The sequence below is a fragment of the Macrosteles quadrilineatus genome, unplaced genomic scaffold (assembly GCF_028750875.1).
Source record: "Macrosteles quadrilineatus isolate MER2022 unplaced genomic scaffold, UCM_ALF_1.0 Scaffold_7__1_contigs__length_78375512, whole genome shotgun sequence".
Taxonomy (NCBI): Eukaryota; Metazoa; Arthropoda; class Insecta; order Hemiptera; family Cicadellidae; genus Macrosteles; species Macrosteles quadrilineatus.
In genome coordinates, this window is record NW_026542600.1 from 77,274,724 (window position 1) to 77,300,914 (window position 26,191).

The 26,191-nt window shown below is 34.7% G+C and overlaps 1 protein-coding gene across 2 annotated transcripts; it reads right to left on the minus strand.

Annotated features, from left to right (window-relative positions):
- Positions 1-257: 257 nt before the first annotated feature.
- On the minus strand, positions 258-20,295 carry LOC128998693 (transcriptional adapter 2-alpha-like). 2 transcript variants are annotated; one of them, XM_054424937.1, is made up of 6 exons: positions 20,089-20,295; positions 12,834-12,930; positions 8,404-10,151; positions 6,579-6,877; positions 4,014-4,234; positions 258-1,355 (listed from the first exon to the last, which is right to left on the minus strand). In XM_054424937.1, exons 3-6 carry the CDS (start codon positions 9,025-9,027, stop codon positions 1,339-1,341), a joined length of 1,161 nt encoding a protein of 386 aa, XP_054280912.1. In that variant the 5' UTR covers positions 9,028-10,151; positions 12,834-12,930; positions 20,089-20,295; the 3' UTR covers positions 258-1,338. Both variants share the same exon structure in this region, with proteins under 2 accessions (XP_054280912.1, XP_054280913.1).
- Between the last annotated feature and the right edge of the window lie 5,896 nt (positions 20,296-26,191).

Here is a 26,191-nt window from a genome sequence, read left to right on the forward strand (position 1 = left end):
AAAACTCATCATATGTGGAAAGTATTCAAATATTGAAGCTAATACTAATATTGATGAATACTGGCGGTAAATTAAAGAAAGGAGAGATTCAATTAACCGCTGTTCAGTTGGGAGTTTTCCTTATAACACTAATCTACATTTATGAGAAATAAAGATGACCTGTATTGCAACTAAATAATTGATTTTGTCCACAACAATCTGACAATAAGGATCAGATCTAAAAAAAGATGAAGGAGGATATTGATACAAAAAATAAGTATAAAAGTAGAAAACAGTTTATTACCTCTCTAGTAACACTTGTAAATCAGATGCAAAGCACCCATAAGACTGTGACAAGAGTTTTTAGTCCAATTTTAAAATATTACAACAAACAATTTTACAGTATATCTAGTTAAAAACCACTTCAGTATGCTCATTTAGTAACTATTATATTTCAAATGTATTTTTACAATTTTCTTAGTTTGTTCTGTCATTATGTTATCTTAGTTAATTAACATTTCATTATAGGCCTATTCTTTTTTTAGTGGATAAAAATAACAAAATTGCTTATATGATAATATTATTGTCTAAAATTTGTAGTTGATCAATTGAGAAGTAGTAGCTTAAAAATAATGTTTCTTTTACACATAAAAGGGCTATTAGGTACCTAACTAAAAACTCTAGTCTTTAATACAACAATACACCTAATTATGTAAACAGCCTGGAGGTAAACATGAGGTAGTACTTTCATAACACTATACAATGATAAAAATATATATACGATACGGTATATTTAAATATAACTTATATATAGTTTATGCATATAAAACTAATAGTTAGATATATAAAATGTAAAATGATGATAAGAAATCCCAAATACGTTCCAACCATCCCAAACTCTTATTTATTTTACGTTGTTTGGCGATCTACCACGGGAAAAACTGCCCTTCTTAATCAAACATCAATGGTAAATGATTTTAAAACATCAATTTACTTCTTTAGTTTACAGTTAACCATAAAAATGTGGTTCGAATTTTGAATTGTTTATCCAACCATGACAAAAAAGCTATTATTTATTCCCCTTTGGGCAATGGTTAGATTACTGAATAGTTAGAGGAAGTATCTCTAAGAATGGATGTATGTCAAATGAGTTGTATGCATAAACTATGATATATTACAATAATGGAACAACAAACACACACATCTTAATAACAAAATTGAGCAAAAAAAAATATATAAAAATCACAGCTTGGAAATTTTTGACCCAATTTACACAGATCAAAACAGACTTATGACTATGTAAATATCACAAAATTGCCAGTCTTCAGGTATTATGTAGTAATTGGTTAGCCCAAAACATCAATAAGCCCCATGGCCTGAAACATAAGATAACATATTTTTAGTTAGTATAAACAATTACAGTTAACAAAAGAAAGTATGTTCTTTGAAGTTGATTTACTGTAAATAGGCCTACTTCCCAACCAAGATCCCATGAATTGACTAATACAGTGTGTAGATTAAGTCTTGAAACAAATCTGTATTTTTAAAATCGAAATAGATATAAATATTCTGTTTGTAGCATTAATTTTTAACAAAGGTTCCGCAATTTTTTACACAAAAAAATTGTTTAACCCCCCTAACAGGGTAGGGGGTGACTTGTTTTTTTTTCAAATAGCAACCCCTCATTTTGAAGGGTTTTTCAAAAGAAACATAGTGACACAAACCCGAGGTGAATATCTCACCCCTAGCCAATATGGCGGCTATTTCAAAATGGGTGCTTTTTCACATATCAAATTTTTGAATACCCACCATTTAGGCTAGGGATGAAATATCTACCTAGGGTTTGCGTCATTGTATTTCTTTTAAACAAACCCTTCAAAATGAGGGGTCACTCAATAGGGGTTGTTATAAAAAAAAAAAATCACCCCCACCCCCTGCCCTGTTAAAGGGGTTAAAAAAATATTGTTGGTGTAAAAGATTGTGGAACCTATGTCAACAATCAATTTCACAAACAGAATATTTCTATTTATTTCAGTTTGAAAAATACAGATTTGTTTCCATATTTGTGAAATTGGTGATTTTTACATACAGTAAATCAAATTTTGGAAAACCTGCCATTTTGGTTAGAGGTGAGATATCCACCTCGGGTTTGCGTCATTGTGTTTATTTTGACAAATCCTTCAAAATGAGGGGTCACTCAATAGGGGTTTCTATTTGGAAAAAAATAGTCACCCCCTACCCTGTAAAAAATTACGGAACCTTTGTTAACAATCAAAGTCACAAACAGAATATTTCTTTCTATTCCGGTTTAAAAAATACTAATTTGTTTCAAGACTGAATTTACACTCTGTATGTGTAAAAGCAGAAAATATTAAATAATAACTAAGTTGTTCCAAGCCACAATTTTTAATTTTTTAACAAAACAAAATTTTTTAAGTTTTTATTTATTTTTTGACTAAGGCTTTGAGGGTAAATTAAATTGTAGACATTTTTATGAAAAAATTATAAGCTAATAAGATAACCCTGACATGATGTCAACTTAAACCTGTCTCCTAGCAGGTCTAACCATTGTTCCTGCGCCCAAGATTAGCCGGAATTACGCTCAAATTTTTCTCGTGAGCCCACACAGAGTTTATCTTTTAAAAGCGTGTTTATACTGTATATATGTATGTATTTGGACTCGTGAAAAGAAATTTTGAAGCGAGAGATTACACAATTGAGAGGAGTTTATTAGTTCACTTTTAGACTTTTGTAAACTGAGGATTGTGAAGAAGATTTTATAAGCTGCAGGGTAAATTTCAGTTAGGCCTATTAGTATTTTAGACTCACATTTGGAATTAAGACTTAAACTTGAGCTTGTGAACTGCCCTTAAGTCAATTAACAGGGAATGAACACACAACTGTTGGATTTATGATGACCTTTTCTCAGAACTTAATTTAAGATAGGTATAATAAATAAGTTAAAATTGATTTACATTAGTTTGGCTTTCAAAAAATAGTTGAAACCATATATATTACTAGTCCATCTAGATATTGTCACATTACTGAGAAATATAAATTATGTAGTTTATAGTAATAGTAGTAATTTTTTTCAGACGAAGGAAAGTTGTGAGCACTTGCTTATGAGTAGGCTACAATACACAGAATTAATCAGTTCCATTTATTTTCAAAGAAATATAATTTCAGCATATATAATATGACGCCGAAAAACATCTGAAAGGCCAGTATACAACAACAAACCTATTGAGAGTTTAGAGTAATAACACCAGGTTTGACCAATAAGACTGTCCGTGTGGACAGGAAATCTGTTAAATTGTATCAACAAACCAATGGGGTTTTGTAACTACCCAATAATCGCAACAAAAATTACTTTGTAATTGGATATCATGAATGAGAAGCTCTAAAAAAAAGACAGTCAATGCATGACATAGTTTTAAAATACGAGGGCTGTGTTTATGCCTATCATGAATCCGTAATTGGAGTTTGTGAGGCTCTTAGCCACTTACTGGCATCATTTGTGAACAAGATGACACCATTTGCAGCTCTGTAGCTGACATGATCTGTGTAGCTCTTTTCGTTTAAAAATTTTTTTCATGTGACATAAAATTCTAGGGGGGGAATAAACTTGTATTCGCAAAGTCAGGCTAGGCCTACCTCTAGAACCTGCCACACTCAAATTTCTTCCCCGAAGAGCTCAGAAGGAGCCGAGAACACTCCAGGGGTCGATACGAAGTTGTCACGGTTTTGACTGATCAATTATTTTAATTTAATTGAAGGCTCAGAGCTTAGTTCACTGACCTTAGTTTAAAAAGCGTTCATGTCAACTTCAGAGCAAATGGTGTAATTCTGTTCAGAAATTATGCCAGTAAGTGGTGAAGAGCCTTGTTTCGGCTTACAAGAAAAAATACGCAAAATGTATGTGCACATTGACAAGTTCGAATGTATAGTCAGGCGATTGATTAATCACTATTTATGAGTTAAGATACAATTATGACAGAATAATTATTACAATTCTTTGCAAGAATATTTCTCACCTGCACCTGGAAGCCAAATAAAGCCTTCTTCCAAAAGAAAATCAAAGATTTTCCTTGTCTTGTTGACATCTATTTTGATTAATTTTCTAGCTCTTTTTAACAAAAGTCCTTCGTTCTTTTTACAATCTGATATTAAAAAATCTTTAACATCCAGATAGAAGGCTGGTTCCAGGCCGATTTTACAGCAGAGTTCTGATTCTTTTGGGGATAAATCTTTAAATCTGAAAACAGTTTCATTCCAATTAAATCATTTGAAAACAACAAAGAGAGTTAGCAATAAACCCGCAGTATGTTAACATTACAAGAATGACCTCACCTGTAAAAATTTTAGTTATCAAGTTTTCTAGTAAGCGAGGTTTGAGTTATCAATATGTATATTGAAAATTCAAGATACTGAGGTGTTGAATTCTCACAATAATAATAAGTCACAACCGTCATAGCTATCTTTAACATGTCAACCCTTTGTAACTCGAGCTTCTTTGTTTCAAACACCTTATAAAATGCAAAACAACTAAGATTTTAGCATAGACACAGTAGTTTGAGTTAAACATGATAAAGAACTTTCTGACATATCTGTAAACAGGGTGCAACAGTTAACCTTCAGCATCATACTTTTGCTGGTTTCCAAAATTGCAGAACTCCACATTCCCAAACAATTTAAAAAATATTCTTTTACTGTCATTAACTGCCAAAATCACAATTTTTACATTCACACAGTACACATTTACAGTAAGTAACATGATGTCCGATGTTAACAAAATAATCTCAATAACTAACAGAGCTAAACAAACTAAACAAACACACAAACTAAAGCTAAACAAACAAAGAAGATGAATTTCACACTTCAACAATAATAAAAAAAATAACAGCTGACTTACACAGAGCAGCTCAAAACTTCCAGTAATTTAGGCACATCATGAAAACTTAGAGTTATTGAGGCTTGTGAACAAGAAACTTTGGGTAGGCCTAATCAAATTTTCAGTACAGTAGAACCCTTCATATCCGACCTAGTAGCCGACTGTCTACTTGTTTCCTGTCTGGGGCGGTAACGTCGGGTGAATCGATTAACCGAAAGGCCGATCACGGATGTTGCCGTAATCGTGGCAGTCGATCATCACTGTTGCCGATAATAGGTGGGAGACTATTACTGAAGTCGTGGAGACTGCTAGCTACTGAGGAGTAATAGCTCAGTAGTCGAGGAGTAGCTCACGGGTGTTGCTGCCGTTGCTAGAGACAATTACCTAAGTAGCGTAGGCTGCAAGTAACGCTGATGGGTATTGCCGCCGTTGCGAAAGACAATTACCGAAGTCGTGGAAACTGCACGTTACACTCACGGGTGTTGTCCCGGTCGCGTAAGGCGATTACCTAAGTCGCGGAGACTGCAAGTTATGCTCACAGGCGTTGTATCGGTCGCGCAAGAAGATAACCGACCATGGCCCAGGCCTGTCATGGTTGGATATGAAGGGTACAGACAGACACCACCTCATTTTTATTAATGTAGGCCTATAATATAGATTTGTCACAAATTCATGTTATTATGTCTGGGATAGGAGTTCAACTTCATTCAGTTTTGATTGAATAATAAACATTTCAGTATTAAGCAGCCTTAATTGATGAATAATCTAATAAGGTATTCTAGGGACTAATCAAAAAACATGCAAGAACGGTCATAGAGGCTTACTTTGTATTTTCATAATCAATGACTTGAATTTGAAAATGGAACATAACATCTCAAAACTGTAGGCCTACTTACTGGTATTGTTAATCTTGTGACATATGATTCTAGTTACCGTATTCTAAATAATAATGTAAGTTTTAAGTTAAGTCTTCATTTATCACGTTATTTCAACATTTTTACAAGTGATTGAATATAACTTAATAAAATGTTATGGATCAGCTGGAAGCAAAATTATTTTTTTTTTGTTTTTTATCATTTTGGATTTTATAGTTGAGACAGTAGGTGGATCTGATGAAAAAAAGATGATGGTTTAACATGAATATAAGTTGCAGTAACTTGTTGTTAACTGTTTAAAGGGCTTTCTCTAAAAAAGAGCATCTTATGCTCAAAATTAATTCTCACAAAATTCTCTATTTGATGATAGTAAAATATTGGGGGCAAAATTTTGGGAGTAAAATTTTGGGGGTAAAATTCTCGGAGTAAAATTTTGGCCTGTAGGCTACATCTATAGGTTTCTGTAACCCTAGTTATGTGGGCAGGGGGTAAATTTCCGGATTTTATTGCTAATCTAATTTATCACACTGTCATTTTCATTATACTCCTAACTTAAAGAGATATCTTTAAATATTTGATTTCTGAAGCAACCAGCAAAACTAAATTAACTGTAATTTTAAAACAGATCCTAAATGTGTTTTTAGTTTATTGTTCCAATCAAAATGTCTTGATAGACACAAGAAATAAATTCAGGTATAAAATAATTAGTAAATACTCAATAGAATAAGCTGGGTTTTAACATTTTTAAATTATATCCTCCAATTTAATTAAATGGGTCTAAAATATCTGAAGTTTCATAAAACTTTCCAACACATTATATAGTACTGACTTACCTTGGGAGATGAAAAATATCTATTTCTGGTTTTTTTCGTTTCACTGATACAGGCAAGGCTATGTTTCTAACATCAAATATTTCTCCATTTTGTTGTCTTTTAATTTTTTGATCTTCAAAGATTGTCAAATCCCATTTATGAGATATACCTCTTTGGGTGCGGTAGAAGGTTAGTTTATTTACTTCGGCTCTTTTCTCATTAATCAATTCAAAAGATGTTGTTAATGATTCCAATTCTTCAAATGATGTTAATGGACTCAACCGAATTATTCTTTTTGTTTGAATTTTGCCGATTGATGTCTGCAAAATAAAATAAAATCTATTCACACATTTGGATAGCAAAATTATTTTTTTTTGTAAAATACTAGTGGTAGTCAAAATGACCCTCTAAAGTAGCTTTGAAACCACTGTCTTAAAAAGGTTAAGAGATTAAGGTTTGTCTAGGACACAGTTTGGCAATAGTATTGGTATAAAAAAAACTAATAGGTACAGAGGAAAAATAATAAAAGCCACTTAAAGACAGCTTTGGACAAATACTGTTCATAAATACAAACTTACTATGGTCAAAGAAAATTAAATACTGAGCTTAAACTACGGATTCAAACTGGGACAAATCAAATATAATTATAAGAGACAGTATATGAGGAACTTGACTTTCCCTTGGTTTACAAATGCGATGCAGCATCAGTTGCTCTGTTTGGATGATAGCTTACATTAGAAGTTCCGTGAATAATTAGGCTCATTAAATCATGAGCAATTTGATCAAAAGTGTTGATTTAATATTATGCAACTATCTTTTATTGCATTGTTGGCTTATTAAAAAAAATAAAATGGTTCATTACATAATGCATTATATACACACACAGGGTTGGGGGTTGGGGTAGGGGTGGGTACAGGGTTGTAAAAAGTCCCGGGACAGTCAATGATTTAAAAAAGAAATAGAGCTTCAAAACTCATTACGTTAATGGGCATTAAAATCACTTTAACACTTTTTTAGATTCAATGTATCTTTGAATAGCTGTCATTTTGGACTCAGTTGTCTGTTGTCCCGACTCAGTTGAGTTCGGGTCTGAGGCATTTTATTTTACTTACTAAGACCCTTTAATTTGAGCCGCAATTAACCTCTGCTTATATTTAAGATTTTCTTGAGACTCATAGCGAGTAGAGGTTCCCCTGAAGAGGTAGTGCATCACTGAATTATGTGTTTAAATGATACTGCCCATTGGCTGTGCATCAAGTTTTGAAGCTCTATATTTACTTTTTTTTTAATTTAACGGTCTCAAAACTTGTTTTCCACTCTGCATATATATAAGGCTAGGCTGAAAACTAAACTCGGCATACCTCTACATGGCACAAAATTATACCCTACTTTGTGGTCGATATGAAAATTTTGCCCGTGTCCTCAAAATGGGGTATTTAAGGGACAGCTTAAAATGACTAGTATCAGTAAAAAGTAGAGGTCTATATCCCAACCCAGTGTGAAATTTTTAAACAATTTTTTGTGACATTTTTTAACGACCGACAGCCACTTTGTACTGGGTTTTTTCTCTGATGTTCTTCTTTATTGAAGACTTTTAAAATGAGATACTATTCTATGGGGCTTTACATTTAAAACTTTTGAGCTGTCCCTATCCGTTTTGTATACAAAAAAAAAATTGTCATACAGATTTTAAATTACAATTTTGTAGAGGTGTGAAGAGTAAGTTCTCCCAGTATAACCCAATGAAAAGTTAAAGGTGATATCCATACTTTTACCTAACCCTGTATACTGTAAATAAATATTGAGTAAACAGTATTAAACCTTAGGTTAGTTAAGTAGTTCTTACCTCCAATCTCGATAGCCATGTGGCAGTTCCTTTTCGATTGAATAAACCATGTTTTTTGACAATATCTTTTTTTCGCTCCTGTTCTTGTAGGTTGGAGTTGTACTGCTCAACAAGAGCTATCTGAAGATTTTCAATTAATTTTTTTTCTGAATTTTCTTTACTATTGCACCAGTACTTATGGGGGGAATAACAATCGCTTAACTGACTTGCCAACACTACTGACCCTACTTCCCTAACACAGCTACCTTCTACATCTCCCCTGTAAGTATTGTAGCTTTCAATCACATCTACCTTTGAACTGGCAATTTTCACTTTGGTAAAATTATCTAAACTTGGCTTTCCAAATTTGAAAAAAGGTGGTTGTTCGATTCTTGAACTATATAAAAGTCTCTTGTCCTTGATTTTGACATCTTTCAGAGAAGGAAATAGAAGCCTTTTTGAACTAACATTTTTAAATATGCTTCCTGTGCATCTGCGGCATATAAGTCTCTTGTCTTTGTTATTTTCATCTTCCAACAACGGAAATAAAAGACTTTTTGGATTGACGTTTTTCAATATGTAAGTTTTCAATACGCCTCCGGTACATCCGCGGCATTTGGAAATTTGACGATGTTTATAAGCCATAATTGATTATATGTTGTATAAAATATAAGTTTACTATATAAGTATCACAAGTTAATACAAAATTTCACTTGGTCTCATATATATACGCCGACTGTACTTATATATATTTAACATACATATCCTTTTTAACAAAAAAACATATAAAAAACACTAACACTTTGTCTCTTATACTCAATAGGTATTAATAATGTATAGTCTATTTAATTCATAAAGTAGATCAATAAGAATGTAGAAAACTGAAATAACACATAGTCTTTTAAACTAACAAACGAGGACTCCACACAAATTAGACACTAAAAATCAAGGTCGCTGAAAATTTCTATCCTCAAGAAATTTTCTGCGTTTTCCATCATTTCTATTTCGCTTTCAAGAAATAGAAATCCGTTTTCTGATTGAAAAAATCGTGGAACACTATCACTCTCGATTTCAAATACTTGATTACCGGTACTGATTTCACCCGACTGGGGTTGACTTAATTGATCACAGGGCTCAAAGTTAAGTTCTGGTTCTAGGGTTTGGGATTCCTCACGTTGTATGACTGGTGGTGGTGGTTCTCTGGATGAGATCTGTTCGTCATACTCTTCTGTATCTTCATCATCTTCCAAATAGTCTTCAATGTCATCATCCTCGTCCTCTGAATTGTCCTCAACGTTTAACTCCTCTTCACAGTCCTCAGATGAATTTTCAATATTGTTGTTAGGATCACAATCGTAAGATTCATGAGGGCTTAATCCTCGTGGTTTTGTTGCTCTAGTGTCTACTCCACTAGGCCCTGCTAGATGATCATCTGAAGTTGTTGACTCTGCAAAGTCTTTCTGCTGTTTGATCTCACTGTTTTTCTCTGATGATTCCTTGTGAATGTCCCGCCGATGAGGCCCTGACTGGTTTGAGTTAGCTGAGTTGTATATTACTTCCCAGGTCCTTTTAAAATATTTCTTTTTGAAACTGTTTGCTATTGCTAGCCGACGATCTTCACGAAAATTTGACTGCTTACGTCTTTGTTGTCTTTTACCTCGATACTTGTACTTTTTAATTACAAAGAGGGCACCATCAATCCCATTAAGACCTTCTCTTTGTTTTTCTTCCCAGCTTCTTATAAATCCTTTTCCTTCGAGAGCGAATATCTGAAAATATAATAAGGTTCAATCACTTCAATTGTTAGTCAACACTGTATATTTATTAAAATTCATTTTTCCTACACAACTAATAGGCTACATAGGCTATTAGCATATGACGGGTTACGACAAAATTGGTTTAATCTGAAACGGCTCTCCCCCTTTTGTTTTGGTTGTCCGGGATTCAACTGTGTTGTTATTTGAATCATTACAACATTTTTTTTCCAAATTTGTTACCGTAAATTTAAAACAGCTATCTGAACAAATTTACTACTACAAGACCCTAAAAGCTTACAAAATTTAAGAGCGTCGGGTATTTAAGGCCCAATTTCAATTTAAATTATTGGCTTAACCCCCTTTACTAATTAAAAACATAAATAAATATATTTTCTTTAACTTTAAATGAATTTGTAATTACTATTAAAAAATCAAATGGTAACAATTTTTGAGGTACGATCTGGATATCTACACTCTTAAAATTGAAATTGAAATTTAAAAAAACACTATTAAACATTTTCACTTCCGATATTTGTAACATAAACATCAACAACATACAAAACAACATATAGTGGGACAAGTGTGGCAGACTACAGGTTTGGCCTATAGGCGGGTTTACATGCTACAATAAAACATAACGACTTGTCTCAACGACTAACTTTGGCTCAAACAACTACCGTTTTTTATCAATACCAATAATTTCTTAAGTGCTTAAGTGCAATACTTCTTCTTTAGAAGTGGGTCTATAATTTTTCCCATTTCCTTTTTGTACACTGTTCTAAAAGAGTTAATTTTTTCACGCCAATTGCCCTGCCTGCAGCCGTGTTGATTCCTTTATATTCGTTGACCATTTCTACATAGGCCAGGTCTATCTTGTTCCTGTCGGAATAGTCTTTATTTTTTACTTGCCATAAGCAATGGAAACTCTTGTACAGTTCAATAAATTCTATGGGAAAATCACAAGAGGCTTGACGGTTGTCTGACATTTTAAGTGACAAATAAATGTTACAATGACACAAAACAGTAAAGCAACACTAACTATACTACAACAGTTAAAATATAACATCAACAGTAAACACAACATATAATACAGTATACTGGACCACAACAAACGTTGCGATTTCGGCAAGTGAGGGTCTACAGTATGCAACAATGACTGAGTCACCGTTAGGCGTTTACACGCAACGACTTGTCACTACATTCTACAGAAATTGGTGGAAATTTCCACCAACCTTCCAACCTCAATCCAACTCAGACAAAGCGTAACGATTTCTAGTTTACACGTTCCGTCTTGCATGCAATGTTTTGTCATTGCAGACAAATCATTACGTTTTATCGTAACGTGTAAACCGGGCTTATAGATAGTCGGCTAATAAAACCCACACACGTCACACTATGACCATGGGAATAGGGAAGGGGGTGGAATGCGGGTGCACTTGCCTTGGTAATACTGCAACTGTTACACAAACCTTCAACGCATGTGTGTTGATTCTGACATAGAAGTCGATTTATACCATCAATCTGTTGCTAAGTAGTGAGGGGTAATGGCAAACTAACCCAACCACAGTAAAAATGTACAACACATACCTTAACCTTAGACACAGTTCCTATAGTGTGAAATTGTGTAAAAAGCAAGTATTATGAAGTTTTGTAGGAGGATAATAACCTGGGGGGAAAGGGATATCGGTCCAAAAAATTTACCTGAATACTCGTATAATCAAACCTAATCTAACAAAAGTTTCTCCAATAAACAACATTTTTACAAATTAACACACACCCCAGGAATATCGGTTTCAGTAATAAAATCCTAAAAACAACAATAACAGTACTCGCAACAAAAATATCTGTTTGACAGATAGTTTACTGTAATTCAAAAAGAACCAAGCCAGCTACATGGGGAAGATATATCAGCACTGCGGATTGGATGCAGTGACAAAAACTAAACAAAAGATTCCTTCGTCCAGAAAATACGTATTTCCACATCTTATGAACACAACTCCCAGAACTAATAAAAGTAATCTGGTTCTCATCTTTAAACAAAATTGTTGTTTTGGTATAAACAATATCTATAATAGAAAAAGGGCACAATCTGACTTTTTGCTATAGAATCAGGACTGGACATTGATTTTTGCGACAGTGAAAATATGCTACCTTACGAGGTAATAGGCTACCTTACGAGGTACTAACAGGCTACATTTGTTCATACCAAGATATAATAGGAAAAAAATATTGTATTTATAGTTTTATTATATTTGAAAATAATCATTATTGAAGGCAATTTTATATAGAGTAAATAAACATAACTTGCTACCTTGTAACTTCAAAAATAAAATGTTTTATGAACTTATAAAGACAACCCTGCATTTTGGCTCATTTTAATAGGCTAACTCAGTGACTGCAGGGCACCTAAATATTCATAGGCCAATGGGTTGATTAAGCTAATGTATAATAAATGTTTGACATAATACTAGCAATATATAAATGTATTAAATATCTACAGGGAAACAACTACAGTGATTTATTTGACACTGGAGGGTAAATAAGCAGTGGAGGTTTCTGCCGGTAGGGAGTCAGGGGAGCCACACCAAAATCAGTTCCAACTGTGTCACTAAGAGTGCAATCCATTACAACATCATTGGTATAAACTGCTCAGTTACTCAAAATTTAAACATTGTTAATGAACCAGTTACTTACCCTCTGTTTTCTATAAAATTCTCTCTTAACCAAGTCAATGCCTTCTGCTCTGCTCATTAGGATGTTTTTCTTTGAATGTCTGCTCGAAAAAATTGGCCTGCAAAGAGGTAAGAAACGTCTCAATTAATATGTTTAAATTGGATATAACAAATTAAGAGGATCATGGACATAAGAGAAACAAGGAAGGAATAAAAGCAAGAAAGTATGAGTCAAAAGGCTTACAAAATAAATAAATACTGTAAAACATACGTAAAAACTAACTCAGATAATAAATTGAAACTGAATTGTTCAGGAGAAGATTGAAAAACGCAAAGAGTTAATATAACAATATTTATTAGCATATAATTACAAAAAGAAAACTAGTCAGAAACAATCCTTATCACTGGCAAGCGGAGGGAGTTAGTAGGCCTATATTGTATTTTATGGGCTATAAAATCACAAATGTTGCAATCAATACTTTTAGTATAAACTTAAGCTACTATATATTTTAAAACGGTAGGCCTAATGATTTCAATAACCTGTCACAAAGTAAGTGCAACGCCTTGGCCAACTGAGCTACCATGCCACCATCGGAAGAACGTGACAAGTGCGGCTATAAGCACACTAGCATTCGCAGGTGAGATTCAACGAACTTATACTCCGAGCTATTCTCGGGCTTAGGTTAAAAGTCTTAAAGATATGGTATATCCTCAAAATATGTAAAGAAGAAATTTAAAGAAATGTTTAGGAAGAACTTTGTATATAAAGAGTGTAAAAATAGGGACAAATTGAAAAGTGAACAAGCTAACTCTGATTCTGCTGGAACTTATTGGAGTTGGTTTCCAAAACGTCCCGCGACCAACAGTATTTAATCAAGGGTGCCATTTTGATTCTCACGGCCTCCAATATGGGCCTGATGATGACCATTTGCCCGTTTATAACTAACTCAATTGAAATCGATCGCCATTGTAGCTATCTTTTTATACACACCATTTACCGTCTTCTAAATTTTTACAGTAACTTATAGGCCCCCTACTTGTAAGGTCAAAATCCGTTACGTGCCCATACTTAACTCTATTTTTCCAATAACACTTCTATAACTTATTGAAACCTTTTATAGGTACAGTGATAAATAATGAAAAATACAATATTCAGGAAAGGTTTTTGATCACAGGCTATATAAATTTGGAGAAAACACACAACATAGTAGAATAACTAATGCAAATCTTAAGCTGTTTGAGAAGTTTGGTTGGTTAGGTTAGATGACACTGTTCTAACCTAACCAAACCCAATCAAACTTCTTGAACAGCTTAAAGTTCTTTTGTTGAGTAACTGAACTAGAAAAGTAATCGTTAGTTCATTGTTGCGACAAAGTCAACAGTAATTCATTACCACGGGCCGCTGTTGGCGACGCTACAGCGAACCGTTATCTCTCCCAGACAGATATACCGACAACAATGCATGAAATCACCCACGTATTTGCAACATGTCGTAAATACCTGGAAATGATTCCATTCTACTTAACAAAGTACTCGTCATTGAAAAACGCTTTGTACACTCTAATGTTCATATTAACAAGTTTTGGAGTTGTGGGCACATAACGGATTTTGACCTAATTATAAATATATCGCTGGATATTAAAGATAGAGCTAGAAGACATATTTTATTCAAATGTTCCTAATTTACTATCGTAATTTAATACAGTATATATTTCTCAAAGACAACATTTATTTTGAACAGTAATTTTTGTGGACTGTTGGGCTCTGTCTACTTTGAAGAAAACTCAAACAATAACTTTTCGTACTGTCCTTTACATGTAGGCCTAATGGAAACAATAGTTTTTGTATCACAAATAATAGTATCGTAGCTACATGATGCCTAGGAGTAAGCAGATGCCATAGCAGTATGGTTTGCCATGTTAAACCATAGCATATGAAATAGTTATAGGCTGAGCTAACTATACAACATGGTACTGAATTAGGGTTACAACTCAAACTTTAGTTAAAAAGGATAGGTATTCATGTTTTTTTACTGTCATACTTGTAGGTATATTAATACAACTAACGTACCCTGAGAAAGTTTATAGAAGAAAAGAAAACATCTGCAATATAAGATCTGCTTCGGTATTAAGGTGTTGGGTGTAGTGAGAGATAATAATACTGTATGATAATTAAAACGACACCTTCCATAAAGCAATAAATAATGCTACAGTGCTTGTACGCACTTCTCGATCAATCGTCAAATCAATTGAAGGGTGAATACTTCAAAAATAAAAGACCAAAATTGCTTCCATACAACACTTATTAAATGGGGATCATGTAGAATAGAGAGACCTTATTATCTGGTCAATCCCTCCCTCTAGTAAGCTGAGTGAAAAAATCTAAGAAAACAGCACTAACTTATTGTAGCCTTATTGTAGTATTGTATGTAGCCTAGTAGTCTATTGTGCTGTGCAAACAATACAGGGGCTAGGAAATCCCAGCTCTTCAGTAATCTAGATTTGCTCCAAGGCAACTTACTAAGAAATGAAAGTTTATTACCATTGACCAAGTTGTACAAAGGAACTAATGAGGTTTCTAGCAGACTTCAGCGAGCGCAGAATTTCTGTATCAGATTCATTTTTGGACGATATGACCATGTCACTCCCTATTTTAACCTGCTTTCATTAAACAGGCTAAGTGAACTTCGGGAATTTCACACCCTTCGTCTTCTACACTCCATTATTAACAGTAAAATTCCTAAGTATTTATCAGATAACTTCCATTTCATTTCTGACACCAGCACCCGTTCCACTTGTAGAGGCTCCCCTCTTTTATCTACACCAATTCACCGGTCAACAGTTTTTAATAAATCTTTCTTAGTATCTGCAATTTGAATGTGGAATTTTCTTCCTGACCATATAAAATCCATAGAGAACCGTGCAAGGTTTGGGGCAGAGATAAAATCTATGATTTTGAGCAGCAGGCATGAATGAGTCTCTGGCGCTGGTGTGGGGGGTTGTTGGCGGCTTGTGTTCAAATGGACTTTTTGGATTTAAATTTAATTTCAACATGTTTATAATATGGTACTTAGATTATTTAATTTTATTTATAAAGTGGATAGTTTTATTTATGTTTTAGAGGTTAAGTGGTAGAGAGGACTTGCTAGTCCTAACTTCGCCTCTTAAATAAAGACATTTTTCATTTCATTTCATTTTAACTGCACCATAAATGTGATTTAAAATTAGGCCTATGCCTAAGTTAAGCTTATCCAGCTGTCTAGACATAGCCTAGATGTACCACGAATGTGATACTATCACTTGGATGACTTAAATTAAATAGGTAAGTGTACATAAGCAAAATTTTGAAACTAATGGCAGTGAGTTGGCAATTTAGTTGAATGTGCAACTAAATTTCAGTGTAGCCTAAATAGTAAAATATTAGTAGTTTAAGCCTTTAATATATTCTTGAAATATATCACATTACTCCTTCCTTGGTTTGGTACGTACCTGAGACCTATGTGGATAAGTAGGCCTAGGCCTAAATTCTAGGACTGAGCCCTGAGGCTGCCCACATCATAGGTTAGCAAAAAGAAAATCTTGAGGCAATCTAAACTAACAAATTGCTAACACGTGATAGGCCCTAACCTTGGAAATACAGGCCCATTAAACTGAATATTTTAAATTTATATTAACCTTCACTAGGCCTAACTTATATCCCAAGAAACTTAACAATTTATTAGGCCTACAAAATTAAACATTTCTGCGCCCAGATCTGTATTTTTGCAAGGTTTGACAAATACAAATATAACTTTTAAGTTATTTTACCTATTCATTGACAATTGTAATGCATGTTTTCCATGTATAAAGCAAATAGACATTTATTCCAGACCTAGCCTGAGATGACTGTGGTGTAGCTCTCTAATGCTGGGTCCAGACTTTTTAACCTGCTCCCAATGGATATCAAAGCCGGCAACCCAGGGACAATGAAGAGAAGACTTCGGAAATGGATGCTCGAAGAGCCTGTTTACAGCATCGAGGAGTTTGAAGCCCGATGTAGAAGAATGCCACTTTTTTAAAAAAAGAAGCCAAAGACATAAAAAAAACAAAAAAAAACATGTATTTAATTTTTACTTTTGTGACACTATTTCTAAGCTCGATGCTTATATAATAAAGTTCTCTCTCTCTCTCTCTCTCTAAGTTTGAGTTATGGAAATGATTACTTTAGATTTAAATTAATTAAGTTAAATTGAAGGCCTACTAGCCTAGGCCTATATCCCAAGTAACAACTAAGTTAGGCCTAACATGTATCTCAAAACCTTCCTAACCTATTATTGTTAGCTAATGGCAAAACTTGTTATTTCCCTTATTGATTTTTATATGTACAACTTAAAACTCTTGTCAGGAATTATTGACTTTGAGTATAGGCTATATAAATTTGAATTTCTTTTTAAATTCCAAATCACTTAGTGAAAGTCCCATGCATCTACAATTTTTTTGGTTAAAGTTATAGGTTTTTGAAATATTGTTTTTGTATTTAAGAAACAATTTTGATATCAATCAAAATAAACCTTAACTCATTAAGTCCTGTTTAGAGGCAATACCATTTTCGTCGTTAGGGCATAGATTTCATTAAAATAATTATTATAACGAAGCATGTTGTAAAAATTACATTTCAGTAAAGGGACTTCTTGTTGGCCCTACATTTCTCCATAGCATAAAAAAAAGGTAGGGACTAAAAATATCCTGCCTCTTGTCGGGACTGCAAAATTTGTGAGATAGGCTAGACCTATTTTTTCCTTCATCAACTGAACTTTGTTGTAACTTAGTTCTTAATTCCACTAGAATGCAGGAAAATTAATTTGTTGGACTAAAGTCTGTTTAAAAAGTAAATGTTAAAAATGAGACCTATTGTCGTTATGGTGAAATAACATTGAGTGACAAAAGGTACTTTATCTCAGACCGTGCAGAGGCTAACATAATGATTTATTTCGACCTTTTAAATATTGGATTTGATATTTTAACCCTCCGAGTGTCCATAGTTTAGGCCTTAATGTCCGCCTATTTTTGGCCCATTTGCAAGGTTTTATTAAAACGGATCTGAGAAACTTAAAACAATGTTAATTCTACTGTTCTATTTTAGTAAAAAAAAATTTTGATAAATTTTCAAAAAAAAAAAATAAGTTCACGCTCAATGAAATTGTATAAATTATAGGCCTATAAATATTTGAAAATAGCCACTTTGTTCTAAATTTTATGAGGGTTACAAATATATAATAATATAAGGAAGTAGATTTGCAAATAAATAAGTTATGGGCAAAAAACAGATTTCAGTACATAGCGTTTAGCTAAGAATGCATAGCCTAACCATAGCTAGGAATCTGGCTGATAATTTACATCAATATCACTACCTACTTCTTCAGGATCATCAACCAGCCCTTCAAAATCACTTAAATCTTCTTATAATGCACCACGAATATCACTACTTTTGATTTTTAACACTAAAACAATGATAAACGTAATAAAACACATCAGTCATCGGTCCGAGGTTAACCAAGCTGTTTACAAATACGCACGTCAGCTGTCTGCTACAATATTTTCGGAACTAAAATGAAAAGCGCTTAGAGACAGACCTCCGGAGAAAGCTCTGAATCTAACAAAAAGAACGATACCTAGAGCCTTCGCCGTAAACGATGTTCGTGTGTCGAAAAATCGACAAGTGACACTATACACAAAGTGTGTCGTGAGTCGACTTTTCGACAAGTGACGCTCGGAGGGTTAACTGATACCGTCCTGTTCTATGTTAAACGAAATATTACTTAACAATCGATAATTTTTTTGGTAATTCTGAGCAATTACTTGGTCAACCCCAATTTTTTTCATATTTTACTAAGGTCATCAGGAGGTTCTCAAAAAGCAAGAAACATATAATTCAAGGCCCGCAAGGCCATCGTACAGGTTGCGGAGCGATAAGAAGGTTCAAAGTCCGAGCGATAACAGTGGCTTGCGGGAGACGCGCGGAAGGCCAGTTGTGACAGTACCGTTATGGCTATGGCTAGTGGTTCCTCCGACAATCCTCCCGGCGATTACTGAGGTAATTAATAACCTAACTTAACCTAACCTAACTTATTATGTTTTTTTTTAGTCTCATATACATCTCTAAGGCCAATTGTAACAGTACCGTTACGTTACGTTAGGTTAGGTTAGGTTAGGTTAGTTTAATTAATAACCTAACTTAACCTAACCTAACCTAACCTAACTTAACCTTGCGGGGCTTGAATTATATGTTTCTTACTTTCTGAGAACCTCCTGATGACCGTAGTAAAATATGAAAAAAATTCGGGTTGACCAAGTAATTGCTCAGAATTACCATTTTTTTTTTATAGCCTATTTGCGAGCTTAATCACTTTTATCAGCTGTACTGAAAATTTTGCATCACCGTCAAGAGGTCCCTTTTAACTTTCCACGTCATATATTGTTGTCGGTTGTAGCCTAACTTAGTAGGCCTATGATAATGATAGGTAAATGTTTACGCAGAGGATACGCGTCTGGTAATCGGGCGTAGATTAGGCATCAGGTAGTGACGTCACCAGGTTGTTGGGGCCCAGAACGATACGAAGTGCAGCCAATCGGTGTTCGTGGTGAAGTGGATAGAGTAACGGCTCATATCCAAGAGATATTCAGATCGAATCCCCTCGGTGACACTAAGTTAACTTTTTGTCAAAGATTCTGCTTAAAATTTGATATCTTCTTAAGTTAACTGTAGGCCTAGGCCTACATCATTTGTTGGAATTTGAAGCATTAGGCCTATAGCCTACCTAACTTAATAATTTTATTTTATGAACAGAATTTTTCATCAGTGAGTTTGTTTAGTTAGGGTTAGGTTGTGACAGTAACTGCCGGACGCCTAATCCACATCCAGTTACCGGACACGTATAACTTACTTTGCCAAATTTGTAGTGTAGGCCTTAAGTTATCTTCATGCATAACATGTAGGATATTAAGTCTGAACTCAACATTTTGCCATCTTTGTATGCCCGTTTGAAATGGAGTTTTCCGTCAATAAATGGGCCCTAAGTAAGCATGACCTATAAACTTAGCCTAGGCTGAGATGACTGTGTGGTGTAAGCCTAGCTCTCGCTGTCTAACCCTGAGTTCAAAACTACTTGGGTAGGCCTATGATGTAAACTGATGGATGAGCTGCAGAAAATCGATAGTTTAATTTGAATTAGAATTGATGAAACATGCAAGTCAAATGTAGCCTAGGTAGGCCTAATAAACGATGGGTGCTTCAATTACCTTTACCGGCGAATCCAGTTTAATGGCACCAGAAATAATATTTATGTCGTTAGTAGACATTAGATTCCTTTACTAAATTATATCGTGGGGTTTTTCTACTACCACGACCGTAAATTCTAGCCTATAACCAACTATCTTTAAAATAAAAAATTCTCTTGAGTGGATCGAAGTTAGTAAGGCTTAGAAGAAAGAAGCTTGACTTGAGAAGAGAAGAGAACACAGCACTGAAGGAAGAAAACGAACGACGAAGTACTGAAGTAGAGAGAATGAGAGAAGGAAGGAAGAGAGAAGAGAAGTCGAGTCGAGAAATTAGAATGATAATGAAAAATCAAATCAAGAGGAACTAGAGAAAAAGGAATGGAGTGGAGTGGAGTGTGGAGTGGAGATTGAGTAAAAGTAAAACTGACTGACTGAACTTGGATCACGGCCACCTTTAACTACAGGCCGCGTCCTGGGGCCCATTTCATAATAAACAGTGTTGCCAATTGCGGGGAAAATCCTCGTTTTTCGAGGATTTCCAGACCCTGCGAGGATTTATGCGAGGATTCAGATTTTGCGAGTATTTTCGAGGATTTTCAGGTAAAGCAACTAGGATTTTTCTGATAATCGAGTATTCTCAGTGCCTGGGTCTGTTTAAAAATATATTGAAAATCCCTCTGAATCTAAGCATTGAAAGAACAGTTTCCGCAACTGAAAAAAGTCAATCAATCAATAAATCAACCAATCAAGATCTAAGAACAAGTAGATGAAGAAGAAGAAGACGATGAAATGAGGGTGAACTTAGAACTAACTGCCGAACTGGAAACTGGACTGAGGTGAAGTGAAGTAATTCTATGCTCAGCTCCAGCTGTCGCTGTCATGTCAACTCAGCTGAGTGCGTGCTATAAGCCTGTAATCATGAAGCGAATGTGAATTCGAATTGATCTATTGTTATGAGGATATGACTGGGACCGATGTGTGTTAAACAACTAACTACCCCACCTTTTTTAGCTTTTTCACCTGTACAGAAACTTGTCGTTTGTTGGTTGCCTTCAGTTCAAATTTTCTTTCAATTAGGCCTACGTAGTGAAATTATTAAAACCTAACAAATTATGATTTATTACTCAGCTATTCATGATGATTGGGCTTTAAATCAATTATCCTGTCTGATGAAATAGCTTTGTCATCAATAACAAAGTTACCCAGATCATCTCACACCATTCTACACTCATCTTTCACTCAAATTTGTGTAAAAAAGTACCTAGGTGGCGTCCCCATCTGAATGATTTATAATGTAATTTTCAAAGCTAATAACTAATATATTATTATTAATGAAGGTTATAAGTATTATTTGATTTATAATGTATTTTTTCAGGTACCGTATAAACACAGGTTTTTTTTCTTATTTAGGTGGCCGTGATTTAATACAACCTTAAGTGAATTATCATACCCTAAAATAAAAAAATAAAAAATAGTTTATGATTTGTTAAAGAATTTCGACGTTGTCATAAGCACACCCACAAATTAACCAAGATGAACTACAAGTACTATTATTCAGATTTTACAAAGGATCAGGGTTCAGGGATGGAAAACCTACTTTTACCATTGATTATAATGCATGCGTTAAATCATAGATTATAATTCCATTGTGTTGGTTGGTCTATGGCTAGACCTCACTCATACTATTTACCAAAACCCATAATTTTTCAAGTACAATAGGTAATGCATGTATGTTCGGTTATATAGCACCTCTAGTAAAAAAAGAAAATTTGGAAACGTATATTATCATGTAAATATGGGAAATTTCAAATTATTTTAATCTTTGATGCTAACGAGGATTTTGCGAGTAATTTTAGAATCCTTGCGAGGAAAATCGAGGATTTCCGTCGTTTCGTGCGGGGAAAATCAAAGAGGTTGGTTGGCAACACTGATAATAAAGTACAAACTAATATTATTAGTAAATCAGCTGATCGCCCAATGCAAATCTAATGGAAATTACAAGTTACAAGTTGTAACTTGTAGCTTGTAGTTTATTGTGAAATGGACCCTTGGTAGAATTGGCAACGTCGCAAGTGATGTTGTTTTGTGACAGACGTCCCATAAGATAACATCAAGAATCAAAAATCAAGAATTTTTATTTCCATAAAATGCAGTTACATTGCTGGAAAACGTCAATCAACTATAGCTAAAATAAAAACTAAAATAAGACAAATAGTACAGGGTTTCTTACCAATATAAAGAATTACATTCCTGAAACTCTCCATGCAGAGAAAAAAAAACAGCACACAGCACTCGGTTAAAAAACTAAAAAAAAAATACTTACATATTCTTCTTACAGATAAAAAAATTCTTTATTTTTGTACAAAGGGTTTGCCAAAAGGAGCCCCCTAAACACCTTTTCTGAATTTTGGGTCCGGCAGGTTCCGAGCTACAAAAGGAAGTTTAAAAAAAACTTATAACTAAGAATATCAATCGACATCTGAACTTTACTTAATCTAACATGTGGTAAATTGAGATCATTTTTCCTACGTGTATGTGTATTATAGGGATGGATGTCGCCTCTCAGCTCAAGAGAATTCCATTCCTTCTTGATTTTGATCAAGAAAAATATAGAGGTTACAAACCGTCATTAAGCTCTCAGCTACAAATATGGGTTTACAATGATCCAAGTAATCAGCACCAGCTACTACTCTAACTGCTTTCTTTTGATAGCGCAGAACTCTCTTGACCCCAGAGGCGGCACCCAGAGCCTTAGGCCATACAATAAAATACTCTGAAAGAAAGCAATATAAGCAGTTTTCAGCCAGTCCTTTGGTACAAAATATCTCAATCTTCTGAGTAGACACACACAGAGCTCTGGAAAGTCTAGCACAAACATATGACTAATCTGGTCATTCCAGTTTACTTTATTGTCAAGATGTAAGCCTAGAAGTTTGACAGATTTCACACTATGTTCTAAGTTTCTTAGAATAAAGATTATTGACTTAGTCTTTGTCTCATCTAGAAACAAGTGATTTGCTCGGAACCAGGCCGATGCCACCTCAAGAGATCGTTTCATGGCTTCCTCAAGATCTCCCAGTTCATTACTAGTTTCAAAGAGTGTAGTATCATCTGCATAACAGACCCCAAACATCAGATAACCTTGCCCCAAACACAAAGCGAGATCATTAAGCATGACATTGAAAAGTAAGGGACCAAGAATTGAGCCCTGAGGTACACCATGGGTCAATTGCTGTACACTGGATTGTGTCTGCCATTTATACAAACCAGCTGCCCACGCCCAGTCAGGTATGATTCAAACAATTCAAAAAAGTTTCCCCTTAACCCAATAGAAATTTAACTTTCCCAGGAGGGTGTCATGAAGCACCATGTCAAAGGCCTTGCTGAGGTCACAAAGAGTGGCCCCAGCAAAGCCCCCTTCTCAAAAGACTGAAAAGCTGCTTTTATTAACTTGTCAACCGCATCAGTAGTGCTGCGGTGAGGCCTGAAACCAAAATACAGAGAGAGCTGTTCTTTAATAATAAATTCAAGGATCTTAGAGAAAGATGGCAGAATAGAAATTGGTCTAAAATTCTCTGGCAGGTTGGGATTGCCTTTCTTGTGAATAGGCACAACCCTAGCAATTTTTAAAACATCAGGGAAAATACCTTCTAAAATACAACAATTGGTACAGTAAGTTAATGGGCTAACTATAGAGAAAATGATCTGTTTCAGAAAACTAGTAGAGATATCATATATGTCTCTGCTAGAAGAATTCTTTAACCCTTGCACTACAGATATGACTTTATCACATGAAACTGGGGAAATTTGAAAGGTACTAGTAGGTGGATGATGTTTTCCCAGTAGTTCTAGGCCAGAGGTAGGGGGGATTCCAATAGCGTCACGGGTCTGTTGGACCGAGTTCACAAAAATCGTTGAACTCACTGGGTGTTAGGCTGGTCGACTGTAAAGGCTTTGTTGGGACCACTTCTCTCTTTATAATAGTCCAAGCTGCAGAAGGATTTTGTGCAGATTCAATGAATTTAACATTACTCTCAAATCTGGCAAGCTTAAGGCTTTCTTGGTATTCATTTTTGACTCGCAGATATCTTGCTTTAACTTCAGGAGTTTTGGATACCTTGTACATATCATAGGTTAAAAGTTTCCACTTTCTTAAGGTTAGTAAAGTGGGATTGTCTGTTTAGGGCTGGATGGAGTTTTTTAGATTCTTTCGGGGCCGGAGGGTTTTTTTGGGAAGCCACTCATTAACCAACATTAGAAAAATATTTAAAAACTGGTTAAATTTTTGGTTAGCATTACCACCTTGAAGTAGAACATACCAGTCTATGTTAAAAAGATCACCCAAAAAGCTATGTATTTTACTTACAGGAAAGGGCCTATACAACTTAGATATAGTACCATGCTTCGAGACGTTCCCATCTGCCTGCTTATCCCTTATGCTAAACTTAATTGCTTCATGGTCTGCAATGGCTTAGCTAAGGACCTCTGCCTTAAAACAGTCATTAGATAAATCGGTGGCTACATTGTCCAGGCAGGAAGTGCCTCGAGTAGGCTCCCACACAGAACAATAAAGGTCAAGGGACCTTATTAAAAGGTTTACAAAATCTTCGGAAAGTCTGTTTCTTACCAAGATGTTCACATTGAAGTCGCCACCTATGACGACACTGTTCGCAGATCTTCTCTTACTTAAAGAGAGGACAAACCTTTCAAGGCTATCTAAAAACCTATCCGGATCACCGTCAGGCGACCTATAAATGCCAATGAAAATAATTCTGCAACTATGCAAATGAACGCAAACATATTCATGATGCATGTCAACGCAAAACTCACTAACATCAATAACAGTGATTGAGTTCATTATATTAGGTGTCCTAAAAAGAACAACCCCACCGTGTTTCAGAGAAGTTCTGCAGGCTGAAATAAGGCAGAAGCCACTTATGTTTGTACAATTTATAAGTTCATCGGACTGCCAATGTTCTGAGAGACAAAGCAGTTTATAATCATTAAGAGCAAGTGTCCTTTCAAGGTCTAAAATACGAGCAGTGGAAAAGGCACTGTACATTAAGCAACAATATACAAAAGTTAAAAAGTCCTAGGCCAACACCTACATTATTTGGGCCTCTATGGCCGTTTTGGTTAACAGGTCTAGATGCACAAAAATTTACAGAGGAGTGATTTTCCCGCATCATGTTTAGTCCCATTTTTTCTGACGATCCCCTAAAAAGTACGAGAAGGAATGTAACTTTTAACGTTATTTTGTCTGCCTGAACGACATTCTTCAAACTCTTTTACGAAAATTCCCTCGGGCCAAAATTCAGGTTTCAATAAGTCCTACACAAAAGATTATCAGAGACGCTTACCTTGAAACTTGTATAGTCTGAAAACCTGGTAGGTAGTTTCTCACATTTGTTACAAATAACATTTTCACTTTTTAGATAGGATTCATATAAGGTGATTTCCTTACACGGAAAGTAAAGTAAGTAAGTAATTTAGTAGATTAATTTAAAATCAATCCGGCAAAATAGAAATTTGGTTAGTCAACAGGTTTGCTGCAGCGGGTGTATTATTTAGAATTTGTATTTTCCTATCAACAGTGGCGTAGCTAGGATTTCAAAATAGGGTGGGTCGACTGATTCAATACCCCCTAGGTAAAAGGGGGGTTCGGGATTTTTTATATTTTTATATAGGCCCTAAAACGGATTTTTAGCTCTCTTGGCATTGAAAATAATCAACCCCAACGTCAATACAGTATGATTATATAATTTTACATTTAATTTAACAAAATAAATATTATATTTAAGACCGGAAGGGGGGTCCGGACCCCCAGGACCCCCTCTAGCTACGTCACTGCTATCAAACGATACCGAGTTCAAAAACATCGTATTAGAAATAGCTGAAATATTACGACTTATATTTTTGTAAAATGGCGTAGAATAAGGCAGAGCTTTGTCAGGTTTGTCCCATTTTACAGCTAACATTCTTAATATTTCAGCTATTTATTATTCGATCTTTTTGAACTTGGTATAGTTTGATAGGGAAATAAAAATGCTATATAAATGTATTCTTGAATTTTTTTTCATAAAATCAGCCATTTCTGAGTAATTTAAGTTAGAAAATTTAAAAT

Excerpts from the sequence above, each read along its gene's own strand:
- LOC128998693 (XM_054424937.1), bottom strand. The coding sequence starts at position 9,027 with ATGGCTTATAAACATCGTCAAATTTCCAAATGCCGCGGATGTACCGGA. Across the intron at positions 6,878-8,403 it reads CATGGCTATCGAGATTGGAG|ACATCAATCGGCAAAATTCA; the intron begins GTAAGAACTACT and ends TTTATTTTGCAG. Across the intron at positions 4,235-6,578 it reads GATATTTTTCATCTCCCAAG|ATTTAAAGATTTATCCCCAA; the intron begins GTAAGTCAGTAC and ends AACTGTTTTCAG.